We start from the raw sequence: 16,351 nt of genomic DNA, 5'->3' as shown, positions 1-16,351 counted from the left end.
AAAACAAAACAAAACAAAACAAAACAAAACAAAACAAAACAAAACACCAAACCAAACCAACCAAAACAAAACAAAACAAAGCAAAACAAAAAAACCAAACCAAACCAAACCAAAAACAAAAAATGGAAAAAAAAAAAGAAACCCTCCTAGCTTCCACAGGTCTTCTTACCAGGCGAGAGGTTTATGGAAGTGACGACTGATTTCACCCAACATACAAGCCACCTTCTGAACAATTTTCAGAGCTGTCCAAAAAAACCCCAGATCTTACACATCAATCAGTCTAAAGAAAGTACAGAGGTCTCTGCACTACTAGGACACAGGCAGGAACACTTGGATTTACTAGACACCTTTGTAAAACCAAAAGGCGTTACACAACCGTACCAGATCCTTGAACCAAAAGACTTTTCAAACCACCTGTTTGTTGACACAGTCCTTGCACTTCAACTCTTCCACCCATGACAATATTCTCTCAGGGATCAGACTTGCCTGCTCTGATGAGAGAATCAGTCAGCACAGTTCACTTTGAACCAAGCTAAAAACAAGGCCCAACCTCTACATTCACACTTGGGATACACGGCTCCTAGCGCAGGGCTCACACTGCGGTCCCACCTGAGGTACTGTCCCGATCCGATATTGGAAGTCGATATCGGGGATGGTTCTTAAACAATCCCAAGAATTAGATTAAGGCACAAACGAGGCCGGATGCCATACAAGCTTACAAGTTTTATTCTCTACAACAACTAATACTTACGATAGGACAGAGAGGAAGAGAAAGTCAGAATCCCTAAGCAAGAGAATGGGAGAGGCGCATCTGTTCACCACCACCAATATAGGACTCCAGTGATGTATTGTCTCGGCGCGGTTGTCCAAGTCCCAGACTCTGTGGAGGTGAGCGAGCGGGTGGAGCAGGTGGAGTCGGTGAAGTCCGTGGAGACCTCCGAGTCGCCGAGCACAAGAGTGAGCGGAGCCCCAGCAGTTATAGGTTTCAGTCCACACCATTTCCCCGGAAAACCGCCCAGTTCTCCTAAAATAGTTTAGTTCGCACAATTTTCGCCCGCGTGCCCAGGTGTTACTGTGCTGGCTCCCCAGCCCCAGTTCTGACGGGCAGCGTGTCTCCAGCGGCAGCCGTCCCGAATGAGGCTTTTTCTTGCCAACAACAGGATGCTGTGGTCACAAAGTAGGTAAACAAAGTCCCTTCTGCTCGGCAACAGGAAAATGGCGGTAGCGAAACAGTGATGTTGAGACAATATTATTTTCTGTCCTTACATACCAGGGCATGCTGGGAGCTGTAGGCCTGGGGATGCCAGGTGGCCATGTTGTTCCCAGGGTATGCTGGGAAATGTAGGCCTGGGGCTGCCAGGCAACCATGTTGTTCCCAGGGCATGCTGGGAGCTGTAGTCCCGGGGCTGCCCCATGGCCATGTTGTTCCCAGGGCATGCTGGGAGCTGTTGCCTGGGGCTGCCCCATGGCCATGTTGTTCCCAGGGCATGCTGGGAGCTGTAGGCCTGGAGCTGCCCCATGGCCATGTTGTTCCCAGGGCATGCTGGGAGCTAAATGCCTGGGGCTGCCCCATGGCCATGTTGTTCCCAGGGCATGCTGGGAGCTGTAGGCCTGGGGCTCCCCCATGGCCATGTTGTTCCCAGGACTTGCTGGGAGCTGTTGCCTGGGGCTGCCCCATGGCCATGTTGTTCCCAGGGCATGCTGGGAGCTGTACGCCTGGGGCTGCCCCATGGCCATGTTGTTCCCAGGGCGTGTTGGGAGCTGTAGGCTGGGGCTGCCCCATGGCCATGTTGTTCCCAGGGCATGCTGGGAGCTGTACGCCTGGGGCTGCCCCATGGCCATGTTGTTCCCAGGGCGTGTTGGGAGCTGTAGGCCTGGGGCTGCCCCATGGCCATGTTGTTCCCAGGGTGTGCTGGCAGCTGTAATTGCCCACCCTCAGCTTCCTGGCAGCCACGTTGGGCTGGGGGGTCGCAGCGTGTTTTGGGTCTGTGGCCAGGCTGAGTGGGGGCTGGGGCCGGCCATGGGGCGAGGGAGGCCCTTGGGCCAGCGCAGGGGTGTCTCCTGCCTGCTGGCTGCCCGGGGATGTGTGTGTGTGTGGGAGCTCCCACCCCCCAGCGTGCCGGGCCCCCGGGCAGCTGGAGTCAGGCTGGGCTGGGGCAGCCCTGGGGGAAGCCCAGTCCCCTAGAGGGACTGGGAATATGCAGCTGCCTGGGAGAATTACCAGCCAGAGTATGTGTGTTCAAGCCTTGCTTCCCTTGCTGGAAAATAGTTCATTTTTATATACAGCTTCTCACCACCGAGATCCAGGCAGTAGGGATTGTGCCCTGTGGGGAGCAGCCTGGTGACTGGAGCCTGCTGCCCTTCAGTGGCAGAGTTGGATGCTTCTCGCTGACAGGATTAAGTTGTAAAGAGTCATCAGGAGAGTCTGCAGCTAAAGCAGTGATTAACTAGACCTATTGAGTAAACTCAGCAAAGGGTGGCAAGCCTTCTGAGGCACCTGGGCTATAACAATAGCCAAGGGAAGTGGGGTAACAGAGCACTGCTGTCAAAACCATATAGCACCGAGAATAAATGAGGTTCTATAATACAAGCAGAGTGCATGTGCCCCAAGAAAGTTCAGCAACTTGTTGACCACCAGTAGTCTCAAAAGACCCCAAGAAAGCCCCACAGGAGCAAAGTGACATACACAAGTGCCTTATGCATATGTAAATAATTTCAGGGAACTATTTAGTGTGAAGTACAACTTGCCATCTGAACATGCCCAGAAAGGACCCTGAGGGGCTGGATATTGAACGGTGGAGCATGTTGATAGGTCACAGGTTTTTTCTTTTCCTTCCCTCACAAAATTCCACTTTGTTTTGATAGTAAGTGAAACCACATATATTTCAATGTGTTTTCTCGATTGGTAGTTTTTGCCTAACATATGGGATCTCCAGGTTTAAACCCTGGTGCAAGAAAACCCCAACAAGGTCACATGTCTGGAATAAAGGTTTGCAAGTCTGGGGTATACCATGGTTCTATTCCACGACTCACAACTAATTGTTCACAAACAATTCCTGAGGAGAGTATTCTCATGGGGTAAGGGATTTATTTCCTGTGTTTCAACTCTATTATCTGTATTGGACAAAAAGTGTTTAAGGGACCAAGCCCCTACCCCATTTGTTAGGCATTTGAATATGCCAACCCGGGGACAACAAGACTTTGTGTTTGTGGTGTATGGATTAACTGTGGCGTCTCAATACATACTGGATCCCCCCTTTGCAAGGGGTCCAAGTCCCCTGCCCAGTAGGCATCTCATTGAGGGGCCCACCAGGACCTCCTCTGCCAAGCTGCTTTCCAGCAAGGTGACCCCTGACTGTGCCGGGGCCTGGGCTTGTTCCTCCACAGGCACCAGACTCGGCACTTGTTGGACTTGATGAGGTTTCTGCCGGCCCCTTTCTCCAGCCCAGCCCGATCCCCACACGCCACCGACTGTGGTACCAGGCACCCCCACCCCCTGTTTTGTGGGTGCAAGCCGTGCCCAATGCCTGCTTGTCCCCACTGGGTTCAGGCACTCAGAGTGACACAGCCCCAGCTGTGGGACGGATGGATGAGCCCCAGCACTAGGATAGAAAAAAGACTGAACATTTCAGATGGGGGGCAGCCCAGGGGGTTCCCAGCCCTGCACCCTGCCAGCTGCTCACTGGCAGGGAAACCCATTGCTCTTCTGGGAGCAGCGCTGCCACCACGGGGGCTTGCAGAAGTGGATGCAGTGGGGCCAGCAGTCGCATCTCCACCGAGCCTTTGGGCAGCCCCACAGCCAGGAGCAGCCGTCCTGCAGGCACAGTCCTGCCTGGCACAGTCCTGAGGCCACCTGCCCACGTGCCCTGCCCACGGGCTCCCGGTGCTGGGGCCTGGGCTCTGCTGGGGTGCTCCTGCCCGGCCCCACATGGATGGTGCTGCCCAGGCCCATGGAGCTCATTCTGCCTGGTGCCAAGGGGCTCCTCTTCGTCACCCCCACCGGGCTCCTTCTGCCCATCTGCACAGGGCTGCTTCTGCTTGGCACCGTGTCCTGCCCTTGGTCTTTGTCCCCATCTGCTGTCTTCCCTGAGTCTACATCTGCCCCCAGCAGCTCCACTCAAAGGCCCTGGGGCACCCTCTGGGCTGCAGCAGGCCTGGTTAGAGCTGCTCCTCTTTCCTGGCGGGGGGAAGGAGGGCACTGCAGGGGGGTCCCACCACAGGCTTCCTTTCGCAACTTGGCCATCATCATTTGCAAAAACTTTTTGTACTGCTTGGTCACTATGATGGTGTCCTGGACGATGCGGATGAGCTCCTTGGCGAGGTTCTGTGTAACCACAGCTATGGCTGAGGGGCTACTGGGTGTGGCTTCACATGGATGGGGCTCTGTGCTGTTTCCCTGACATCCATGAGGAACTCCTGCTGAGTCCTGGCCAGGGGCGATTCCCAGCTTCCCCACTGGCACCGAGTGGCCCTGAGGGACTGGGAATGTGCTATGCAGGTTAGTGCCACTGGCTGTACCATCACAGCAGGCCAGTGGTCTGGGACGCGGTAGAGGGAGCCCAGGGTAGAGGAGCTACTGCATGACAGGGAGGGCAGCAGGGCCTGTGGGGACTGGTGGTCCCTCCGTAGAACATCTGCACTTGCCCTGCAGTATAGGATGGGGAAGAGAGAGAAGGCTGTTGCCCTGCAGTGCTCATGCACATCTGCAAGCCCACGTGTGGAGTTCCAATTTCTGCTAGTGAGGACTGGCAGGTTTCTTGGACAGGGAGACTGGGAGGGCAGTCAGACGTTGGGTTGCCTGAGGATCCTGACATCTTCTTCCTCAACCAAAGTGCCACAAGTCCCAGAATCACACAGTGGTCATTGTTGGAGGGAACCTCCGGAGATTATCTAGTCCACCCCCGTGTAAAAGCAGGCTGTGCTAGAGCAGGTTGCACAAAATTCTGTGCAGGTGGCATTGGAATGTCTCCAGAGGCCTCTCTGGGCAGCTTGTGCCAGTGATGTTAGTTGGAGTGCTGTGTGAGGGTCCCTGCGCTGCTGGGGGGCAGTGCCTGTACCAGCTGCAACATCAAGGCACTGCAAAGGGGCAGGGAGATGATGAGCACAACAAGCCCATGCCACGCTCCCTGCCCCCCACACATCACAGTGCCTGTTGCCAGGTCCCTGATGGCTGTGGAGGCCACCTGGCCCTGGGCACCCTCTGCCCCAGGGTGCGCTGGAGCTGTCTTTGCCCTGGAGTTGTCTTAGGCTCGCTCTAGTCCACCCAGGATGCCTCCTGAGCCCTTCCTTGCACCCCAGACCCCTCTGCAGGGACTCTAGCACCAAAAGAAAGCCCACTGGACTCGGGGCCTGGACCCTAGATTCGACCATTCCCCTTGAGTCTCCACGGCACTCCTCCATAGGTGTCTGTAATGCCCCAGAGCCTTGTGTAGCTCTCTAGCCAGATCATGGGAGCCCTCCTGAGGCAGTCAGGGTGACCCAGGCACTCTGTTTGTCCCACAGTCCCCCAAGGAGCCCTGCAGGGTCCCTCTGGCCCCCTTAGCGCCTCTGTACTCTGCCTGGAAAAATTGCTGAGCGCGTCATGGTGCAGGGACATGGCGGAGCAGTCAAAGCAGCTGCTGTGCTTTCACTGGGTACCGGAGACCCATGGGACAAAGTTACGATGGACTCTCCTCTAACTTCTCCCCTCCATTGTTCACTCTATAAGCATCATGGTACATTGCATATTCATTGTTATACACAGGCTTGGCTTGTGTATGCTGAAGGAGGTCTGGACTAGATGAGGTCCCAGTCAGCCCCTCTCTCCAGCCTGCCCAGGTCCCTTGGGATGGCACCACGATGCCCTGGCCTAAGTGCCGCTCCTCCCGCTTTGGTGTCATTTACCAAAGTGAGGGTGCCCTCTGCCCCATCGTGGAGACCATTAATTAAGGAAGGTGTCAAAGAGGTTTGCAGCCAGTACTGACCCCTGGTGCCACCGCTAGTTCCTGGCCTCACACCAGACTTGGTGCCACCGAGCAGCACCCGCTGGGCCCGGCTGTTCAGTCCTTTTCAGTCCTGCTCGCTGTCGGCTCACCTAGTCCTTTTCCATTTGAGTGACTTGAACTCCATGTTTAAAAGGAAGAGATGTCAAGAGGGGCCCATGCAAGCACACAGCTTTCAAAACCCCGTGGCATAAACTTCCCACACTGGGTATTTCCACCAACTCCCCCAAAACCTAGAGAAGTACATGCCCCCTCAGTGACTTGTGCAAGGCCAACAACTGCTTTTAATTCTGGCTTTGGCTTCTCTGCCGGTGGGTTCCAAATGAGTGTTGTTTTTGCAAGGTGATCCCCAAAGCTGAAGAGAGATTAAAGCTCTTCATCGATGGTCCTGTGGGCAGGTGGGCCAGCTGGTGGAGCTGTCCCAGTCTCTGGAAGCTCCCTCTGAGCTCTTGGTGACCACAGGCAGCACTGGGAGGAGGGACAGGGTGGGCTGCTGGTGCTTTTTGTGCAGCTTGTTCAAAGTTGGAGTCACTTGCGGTGCTTCCTGGATCTTCCTCCTCCTCCTCCTCTCTGATTTTCCATGATACAGATGCTGTGCTCCACGCTCATCCAGGGTTGCAAACCGCCCGTGTCTCCACCACAGCACCCTGAGTATTTCTCTCAGCTGCATCTGTAGTGCACTGAAACCCTCCTCCTCCTCCTTGCTGAGTGGTGGTACTCTGTGTACTCCACAAACCGGCTGCGGAGATCACAGCCACGCCGTGGGGATCTGCTCCGCTCTCTCTGCCTCAGCAGGCTTTTCTCCCCAGCAGCCCTGGGTGGAAGAGGTGACTCGGAAAAACTGTTGGAAAGCCCTTGAGTTGTGTCAATCCTGGGAGCATGACAATGACTTGGAGGACTCGTTCTCCTCCTTCTCCTTGGTGACCAGTGGTACTCTCCATGCTCCACTAACTGGCTTTGGAGACCATAGCAGTGCAATGGGGATCTGCTCCACTTTCTCTGCCTCAGCAGGGTTTGCTACCGAGCAGCGCTGAATGCAGAATACTGGGAGCTGACGTTAGAGGTCCCTGGAGCTGCGTTATCATTGTGAGTGTGGTCACAACTTGGAGGACTCGTTCTTCTCTTCCTCCTTGCTAAGGGGTAGTACTCTTTGTACTCCACAAACTGGCTACAGAGATCATAGCCACACCGTGGGGATCTGCTCCGCTCTCTCTGCCTCAGCAGGCTTTTCTCCTCAGCAGCCCTGGGTGGAAGAGGTGACTCGGAAAAACTGTTGGAAAGCCCCTGAGTTGTGTCAATCCTGGGAGCATGACGATGACTTGGAGGACTCGTTCTCCTCCTCTTTGATGACTGGTGGTACTCTCTGTGCTCCACTAATTGGCTGCAGAGATCATAGCTGCGCCGTGGGGATCTGATCTTTTCTCCCTGCCTCAGCGGGGTTTGCTCCCAAGTAGCGCTGGGTGCAGAGCATCTGCGGGAGAAAAAGAACAAACAAGGATCAATGTTTGTTTAGAGCTGCCTTTGCAGCCCCCTCTGGGGTTCACTCATTTACTTGGAGTGGTTTCTATGACAGAGAGAAGACATGTCAAGACAAGAATATGGGAAATTCAGTTGGGGTCTTCCCACTAGGTCTGCCCCTGTCACAGCAAGACCTCGCCTTCATACCCCCTACAGCCTCCATTTCATAGAATCATAGCATCACAGGATGGTTTGGCTTGGAAGGGACCTTAACGGTCATCTAGTTCCAATCACCTGACATGGGCAGGGGCACCTTCCAACAGACCAGGTTGCTCAAAGCCCTGTCCAGCCTGGCCTTGAACACTTCCAGGGACGGGGCATCCACAGCTTCTCTGGGCAACCCCTGCCAGTGTCTCTCCACGCTCACCGTAAACAAGTTCTTCCTAAGATCGACTCTAAATCTACCCTCTTGAAGTTTAAAACTGCTGCCCCTCACCCAATCACTACACATCCTGATCAGGAGTCCCCCAAATCTTCCCTGTAGGCCGCTTTAGGGACTCTTCTCTGTATCAAACAGCTACAGAGAGCAGACAAGTAGCAGTTTACATCGGGGCAGCAGCCTAAAGCCCAGCAAGGGAAGGGAAGTACTGACGGGGGGCAGTTCACGTTGGACAGCACTGAATGATGCGGGTAGTAACTGTCTGCTAGGATGGAAAGACTCAGGAGGATTGGAAGGAAAATAGCCAAACCGGGAAAGGGAAATGTATTCTCGACACATTTTGGTAGTGGCTATTACCTGACATAAAAAAGTAAATAGGCTTGCTGCGCGAGAACTGTGTTTATGTCGCAACGATCCACCAGCGTATCGTCCATCTGGTACCACAGTCCATCACTGGCCTGTAAATAAAGGCAATGATATCTGGAGATGAAATGCGTGGTTTCTCCGGAAAAACACAGGCAGAAAACTACACAAGCAAGAGTCCACCAACACAGATCCAATGCAGCCGGTAAGGAGACCTTCTCCCCCAGAACCTTGGCTGCCAGAAAGAGCGCCGCCAGTTTCCCTTCCCCAGCACACATTCTTCCCCGTGACAAAGGAAGTGGCTCCTTACCTTTGTGTAGCAGAAATAGTGTCCTGCCAAGGAGCTGCCACCGCTGTGCACCAGGACAGCGTATAAGGCGTAGAGGAGCGGTTCTGCAGCTCCCTGAGACATGTATGGCCAGAGATCCAAGTACTGGGGATACTGCACAAACTGGGGAGAGACCAAGAGGGCTCAGGAAGGATACTGCCATACCACGTGAAACAGCGTGCCAAGACCGGGGCCCAGCCATGTTAAAATACATCTCTGGGGCTCATCAACACTTCTTGTCCCTGAAGCAGCAGGTAACGCCTTGGGTGGCAGGAAACTGTTCTCGGCCAGAGCAGCTCTGTCGCAGCAGAGCATGTGCTTGCCTTGCCACAGGAGCTCTCCTCTCCCCAGAAGGGAACACCAAAAGCTCCACCTGAACAGCTTGTGACAGAGCATCCTGCTTTGGGAAATCTCCTGCTCCAGGACAAGAAAGAAAGTGGCCCTCCAATTGCGTACACACCTTGCCGATCTTCCTGCCGGAAAAATCAAAGCGTTTCAGGCACAGCGTGAGAACCTTGGGCACGCGATCGATTGTAAACCTCTTGAGGGCAGTAACCATCTCGTCACACCTTGAAAGCAAGCAGAGAGCCAAGCACTGAAATGCACCCTAGCTTGCCCCAAGGCAGCCAGACAACCTTTTCCACCTCACACGTCCTCACGCCATTTCAAGACTCTTTAGAACCATTAGGCCGTAAGAAAGAAAAGCTGTGCCTCCTGATTGTACATCGAACCTCCTGAGGCTCGATGACAGGCAGCATCTCCACACAGGTACAAGTCTTAATCTGGTGTTAGACATCCTCTTACCTGCTACATCGAAAGCTGTTTTCACCAGCCAGCCGCTCGGTTTTGACAAAATTCTCCAGAGCTGCAGTGACAGATGAGGCTGCCTGGAGGGGTGAGAAGGGAGAGCTCTGAGCTGGGGGAAATGCCCTCGCCCAAGCACTCAGGACGAGTTGCCCACAAGACCCAAGTGGATGACGCTGAGGAGACCCACCGTGACCCTGCAAAGAGTAGCCAGATGGAGGAGGAAAGAGGGTATGATGCCGAACATTTCCCTCACTTCACAGAGATTTCCGGCTGACACTATCAAGAGCTACCTCACTGTGCCACCGCTCAGTTCAGCTGCCGATGGTGTGCAGGGTCATCAGGAATGACAACAACACGAGCTATCAGCCTAGGAGCCAGGTGGGTGTTGAGGGAAGGCAAAGAGATGGTGGCTGAGAGTCCCTCAGTGCAGAGAGTATAATGCGTGCTTGTCTAGCACCTACAGGGAGACCGCTGCCATGGCCTTTGCAGGACACCTCCCATACCACTTCCCACCTCCCACCAAGCTCTCCTGTGTTCACAGTGCACTTTTCAAGGCCAGCTGCACACATTCTGGGAAGCCACAAGGAGCTTGGCATGTCTTGAAGCACAGTGAGAAACCCTCTTACTTTGATATCCAAAGGCACATCCAGGAAGGCCTCATAGGAATCGGAAACTGCTTTGCAGCTGCAGCACATGACTGGAAGGCAAACGGAAATGCTCAGCAACAGGTGAAGTCGATAGGTTGTGCCCATTTATGCTTTTCATCTTTTCTAGAGCCAGCCACACGCTCATCTGTTTCTCACAGGCACACAGCAGGGCACAGGCAAGTGTAAGGAGAGCAAAAGTTGTGGAAACATACCTCTGGACCTCAGGAAGCCCCCAGATATTTGATGGACGATGGTAGTATGTTGAGAAGAGATGTCCCAGCTGGAAGGAAACAGTAAAGCAGAGAGTTATCTCCTCCAAGAGTTTTCCTTTGCCTGCAAGCCCTGGTCGTACTGTTTCCTTGATGGGGGTACATCAAGGCAGCCAAAAGTCTGGGCAACTTTGAAAGGTCGTTTGTTTGTGCTTACGCGCTGCTTCCAGCCAGACAAGCTCTCTGCATGGCAGTGACAGTACAGCGTAAGAAGTCGTGGGTGTCTTCCTGCATGCCAAGCATGAAATGTCCTCCTATTCCTAATCAAGAGGAAGATAGTACTTCAGTCCTCCACCAACAGAGGAAAGCACATCAAAGTAGCTGAGGTGACCTACGTGGGAGGGCATTGATGATGTGCCTGGGCTGTATGGCGCTGGCTGAGGTGTTCAAGGCATTGTTAACGTGCGCTTCCATGATGCACATCATGCAGAAGCCTTGCTGGCGACCTGAAGAGGGAGGGAGGGAGGGAAGCAAGCCAGTCAGGTTAGTCAAAGAGCCATTGTGATGGGAAACCTCATGGAGATCTTGGAGTTGTCCTAGACAGTCTCCTAGCCCTCCCCAGGTGCCAACGGCCCAGTATGCCTGCGGCGAATGAAGAGACGGGACGCAGCTTGATGCAAGCAAATGTCCATTTATTAGTGATTTTCTTACAATTATATATGTTTCTACCTTCTACATATTACACACTGATTGGTTAAATCTTAAGCGTAAAAAACCACTGATTGGTTAATATTTAAGGCACACCGTTAGAACAATAGGAACTTACTAGTTTATCTTGACCTAGCAATAATTTCTATTCCAAGGTTAGGGAGTTTCTTTCTACGCGGCTTTCTTGATTACATATTGGCGCCATCCGTTCCCTTATCTGGCTACTTGTTTCTCTGTCCGTCTGGTTGCCTCCTCAACTGTAACGGCTCAGGGGTCTGCAGTTAGCTTGTTCCTTTGCTCCCAGGGCTTGTGCCCTACAAGTTCTAACAAGTCTCTATTCATCAGGCTATCAGTACTTGGACTCTTGTCCTTGAGGCCTTGTCCTACATTTCCCCCTTCCTGTTGCACAAAAAGAACCCCTGAAATCGAGCAAAAACAAGGCACAAGTAATAGAACAAATAAAAAACCAACTAAGACATATTATCAATGTCAAAATAACCCACTGTCTTTGTTCCGTACAGTTTTACAATTTCCCCTTTTTGTTTTTGAACAGCTAGTACCAGGTTTGCCATGTTCTGCAGGGCCCTTGCAAACATGACAGCAACCAAGGTAATAGCAAACAAACAATACTGCCAATTGAGTGAATGGATGCCAAAAAAGGCTGACATTTTCTCAGGTTTTGATAACATGTTGCTGCAATGGGGCGCCTAAAATCCACGCAGCACATACCATCAAAATCCTCACAGCCACGTCCTTGAACCAACAACAAAAAGCAGCGGCAATTTTGACTCACATTCTTAACTGCCTACCAAACAAGGTGATTTAACTCTTTAATGCTTTCCCTGCTGTTACTCTGGATAAGAGAAGAACCCCTGCGACACGTTCCCATCATAGCCTCCTACTACATTAGTATCTACAGAAAGACAATTATTGACATTCAAAGTGTAAAGAATATCAGCTTCTTTTGGATTAACATTATACATAGGTGGAAGGGCACACCAAACAAGAACTGGTTCAGTCAAAAAGTTCGAAACATAGCATGCCTTCTCTGAACATACCTCTGGGGTCATTCCCTTCGTTCCCTCTTTTTTTATGCAAAGAGAAACACTTTACCAAAACAGAGAAGCCCCTATTTACATCTCTGAGCCCGGACACAAACGGCAGCTGTATGCTCCACCAGGCTGAGGGCAGAAATCATTCATGGAGTTACATAGCTATATATCACTACAAGCATGCAGATACCTATTTTTCACTAGATAACCATGTTTATCTTTCCTAGTCTCCTTCACAATACCCAGCTGTTCTCTCATCTCTTGTTAGGTCAAATAATTCTCCAGTTTCCTCTCCTATCTCTCTCTTCAGACATTCTCTATTCTCCCCTTTTATGCTTGTTAATTGTGAGGAGGCAAAGGGTGTGTGTAGCTGGGTGACCATGACCTGCTTTAATTTACAATCAACTAAACACTGAATACAGAAAAAAAAAGGTATGGGAGACATAAGGCAAACATCAACAAGGTGGTTAAAGATAATTATAATAAATCCTGTAATACTTTTGAGTCATGGCCCAAAGTTTCCCAGCCGTGAGAAGAGACCAAAGGCATCCCGCCCCTGGCTCTGTTGCAGATCTTTGTTTTAAGGCTTTTGAGTTTTGTATACTTTTGTAAATTAATTCACAGTGGTCACTCAGATTCACGTAACACATCCTATCAAAGTCTTCACACTTGTGTCCCTGTGCTAATAATAAAAATCAATAGCAACTTGGTTCTGTAGCAACATATGATGGACAGAATCAACATCTGTTAATAAGCCAGAAAAAAAAAAATAGTATTTGTAGTATTACTTTGTTTAGCAAGCTAGCAGCCTAATTTACTAAGCAAGTTAAGAGCGTGTACTATTCTTACAGAAGAGATTAGAGAAGCAAAAATCTGTTATGCTGCATTCCAGAACTCAGCCTGAGAATTACAGTCTGCTGTGAGTTCTGCGTTACAATCATTTGACACATGTCGGGGTTGCGATTGTGAAAGTTGCCCGTTTACAGTTTTCATTGCCATTATCACAGCTAGTTGTTTTAAAAGCAACCCTTGAGCTTCCTGATGTTCGACTTGTTGCAAAATATTCTGAAGCCGATCAATCAAGTTAGTATTAAAGTTAGTGACTCTCTAGGACCCTGCAAGACTGTGGCAAGACTCCCGCATCCTGACTGCCTTAATAGCCATCTCATTCATTTGCAAACAGTTGTCCCTGGGATACCTTGCCTGAGTCACAGAATCGGCACAGTTAATTGCTCCAGCTATCTGCTCATAGTTAACAGCAATTCCCCAATTAAGGTTTTCAATCAAGGCCACTACACGTAGCTCACAAAAATCAAATAACCACATCATATACTGTATCAGTTAGTACCATACAAAGCAATAACTTCCAATCATGCAGTGTGAGTGTATAAGGCTCTGCCATTACTTCAAGAAGGGACATAGCAAATGTATTATAAATCCTCCCTTCCCGCACTGCTTTGCTTAACTCTTTAACAGCCTCGTATTGCACAGGCTGCCACTCTGCAGGTTGATTTGTCTGACAAAATACTGAACATGCCCTAGCGACTCCCAAAACCCATCACTTAAGTGTTTCCCACTTGCATTCCTGCCACCGATCCCTCAGACTCCCTTTCACCCTCCCCCAAAATACAATCAATGCATCAGGAGAGACAAGGGGGTGGGGGAAAGGTCTAGCTCCTTTTCCAGATCTATAGGACCTGGATCAAAAGGTTTATCAGTGTCAATAAAATCATTGTCCGAGTTGTCCTGTTCCCGTGCTTGGTCCTGTGTTGTGAGAGTCGCTGCAATCAGTGACAGAAGCTTTGAGGGCAGAGGAGGTGTGGACGGAATCGCCGTCGCTGACGGTGTGTTGAGAAGAGTCGCGCTGTTGGTGGAATTTACAGCTTCCTCTGGTTTAGCACCGTTAGTAGAATTAGTCCACACTTGGCAAAGAGTAGTCAGAATTTGCCACCAAGATGTTAAATGCATTCCCGACACGGAGTTTCCCTCTGCGGCAGCATCATACAGTTGGCTGCTGACCGCTTTAATTTCTTTCAAAGTCTCTAAAGTTTCTTGACTGCTCACCTGTCTCAATGAGTACAGGTTTCTAAAGCTTCTTAAAATTTCTTCAAATATTTAAAATCTCTAAGGTTTCTTGGCTGCTCACCTGTCTCGATGCATACAGGCGTTATCCTCGGGGTTTAGGTTGTCCGCCTGGTCCAGACAGCAAGACGATCGTTCAGCCAAGCCGTCTCCTCCGGAACGCAGCCCTCTTCCACGAGCTGTCTTTTTTCCGTCCTTATTCTTCCAAGGCTTCGGAACACCACCATAGGGGTCACCATTTGAGGAGACTGAGGCACGGACTCCCTGATCTGACTAGAAGACCCTTTATGAGTCCATATACGTCTCTTTCTGGGGACGAAGCGTGATTCCCCGTTACAGATTTCCCACAGCTCACCTCTCAACTCCGGAGGGATTTATGGCCAGCCGGCTCCTGCTTCCTTTCAGCAGATCATTCAAAGTTCTGTGGGATTCGCTGCATGTCGCTTAGATAGGCGATTCGAGAGCCCTTCACGTTAGATCCTTAAACGCATCACGTTGGGGTCACCAGTTTGCGGCGAATGAAGAGACGGGACGCAGCTTGATGCAAGCAAATGTCCCTTTATTAGTGATTTTCTTACAATTATATATGTTTCTACCTTCTACATATTACACACTGATTGGTTAAATCTTAAGCGTAAAAAACACTGATTGGTTGATATTTAAGGCACACCGTTAGAACAATAGGTACTTACTAGTTTATCTTGACCTAGCAATAATTTCTATTCCAAGGTTAGGGAGTTTCTTTCTACGCGGCTTTCTTGATTACATATTGGCGCCATCCGTTCCCTTATCTGGCTACTTGTTTCTCTGTCCGTCTGGTTGCCTCCTCAACTGTAACGGCTCAGGGGTCTGCAGTTAGCTTGTTCCTTTGCTCCCAGGGCTTGTGCCCTACAAGTTCTAACAAGTCTCTATTCATCAGGCTATCAGTACTTGGACTCTTGTCCTTGAGGCCTTGTCCTACATATGCCCAGGACATCTCAGTACACAGAAAACATTCTTGAGAGGGATGCTTCACTGACAGAAGTTTTCTGTGCAACCAGCAGAGAGAGTTTAACCTGCAGGAATCGGGAACAACACCCGGGACTAGAAAGAGGCGTCTTTGTGAGAGCGAACACACCTTGATAGGACAAGCAGCTTCTAGGCTTGAGTGTTCCCAGAACACCAGCTTGGGGGCAGCTGACAAAGAAGGGCTGCTTTTCTCCTACATCCCGTTGCAGGTTCTGGGGATGCTTGGGAAGTGCCCAGCAGACTGACAAGGAGGTCTTCCTAAAAGTACTCACAGGAGCTGCTGTGCTCATGAGAGAGCGGGTAGTTGGCAAGAGGGGGTGTGTACGTCAGGCACTGCAGCACGGAGTTGAGGAAGCACGTATTGTCCACATTGTAGAGGCCTGCTCCAGCTTTCTGCCTTTGCTGCCAGTCCATGCAAATCTTCTCCGGGGGAAAGAGGATCCTTTGTGGTGGAGCCATTCCCTCGGCAACAACTGCAGGGAAATGATGGTTTTGTTGCACAGAAGCGTATCTGAAAAGCCAAGCTCTCTGCAGGAGCACCCAGGACAACCAGCTACAACTTCCAAGCCAGAACAGGGGAAACCCAACGCTGCCTGTGACATTTACTGCTTGGAAAAGGTTTGGGAAAAGCCTGTTCACCTCCTTCTTTTGCTGGAAATCCAACAAACCCACACTCTGATTTCTGGGCTCGGGATACCCGCCTTTCCATCTAGAGTGTTGAATGATCAGGTCAAGCCTTCCCTTTTTCTGACTGTCACTTGACGAAAACAAGCAGGCACCAAGCCCAGAAGGGAACCCTACTGATGTCAGTTTGTTCTACGAGCAATGTCATCTTCCAAATGCTTGTGTAGAATGGCAGAGGAGGGACAAAATGATCAATTGCTGCGTCCAATCAAAAAACCCTGGGTAGGCCTGGCTGCTCTCAGGAAACACCCCAGAATTCCCTCGAGGTTGTCCCCACAATCAACATTCCAGGATGGAGCAGCAGCCGTGCCCATTGCATTTGGGGGCTCACAAAGCCCAAGGCTGCTGGTGAAGCTGTTACTCACAGGAGTCGTTTCCCATTGTGGCCGTGGCTCCTCTCAGGAGCAGAGCAGGAAGCTTTGGCTGGCAAAGAATGTCCAGATGCGGCCCAGAAAGAGAAGATCAGCACCAATACCGTCACCTGGTTGCAATGAAGAAAGTGGAGCTCAAGAAAATCATTCAACCACCATAAAAAACAGAGGCCAACACTTGCCCTCAAAAGTGTTCGAGTGGTCGCTTTAACTG

The 16,351-nt window shown here is 51.0% G+C and overlaps 1 protein-coding gene across 1 annotated transcript; it reads right to left on the bottom strand.

Moving 5' to 3' along the window:
- Window positions 1-558: 558 nt before the first annotated feature.
- Window positions 559-16,147, bottom strand: LOC129737498 (ubiquitin carboxyl-terminal hydrolase 42-like). The gene is made up of 14 exons (XM_055728316.1): window positions 16,132-16,147; window positions 15,355-15,555; window positions 10,628-10,738; window positions 10,450-10,552; window positions 10,236-10,303; window positions 10,003-10,073; window positions 9,374-9,456; window positions 9,030-9,138; window positions 8,552-8,692; window positions 8,236-8,336; window positions 4,519-4,645; window positions 4,216-4,324; window positions 752-935; window positions 559-658 (listed from the first exon to the last, which is right to left on the bottom strand). The coding sequence occupies exons 1-14, from the start codon at window positions 16,145-16,147 to the stop codon at window positions 559-561; spliced, it is 1,524 nt and encodes a 507-aa protein (XP_055584291.1).
- Window positions 16,148-16,351: the final 204 nt, after the last annotated feature.

Source organism: Falco cherrug, chromosome 16, assembly GCF_023634085.1.
Source record: "Falco cherrug isolate bFalChe1 chromosome 16, bFalChe1.pri, whole genome shotgun sequence".
NCBI lineage: Eukaryota > Metazoa > Chordata > Aves > Falconiformes > Falconidae > Falco > Falco cherrug.
This window is presented reverse-complemented; position numbering and strand designations above follow the sequence as displayed.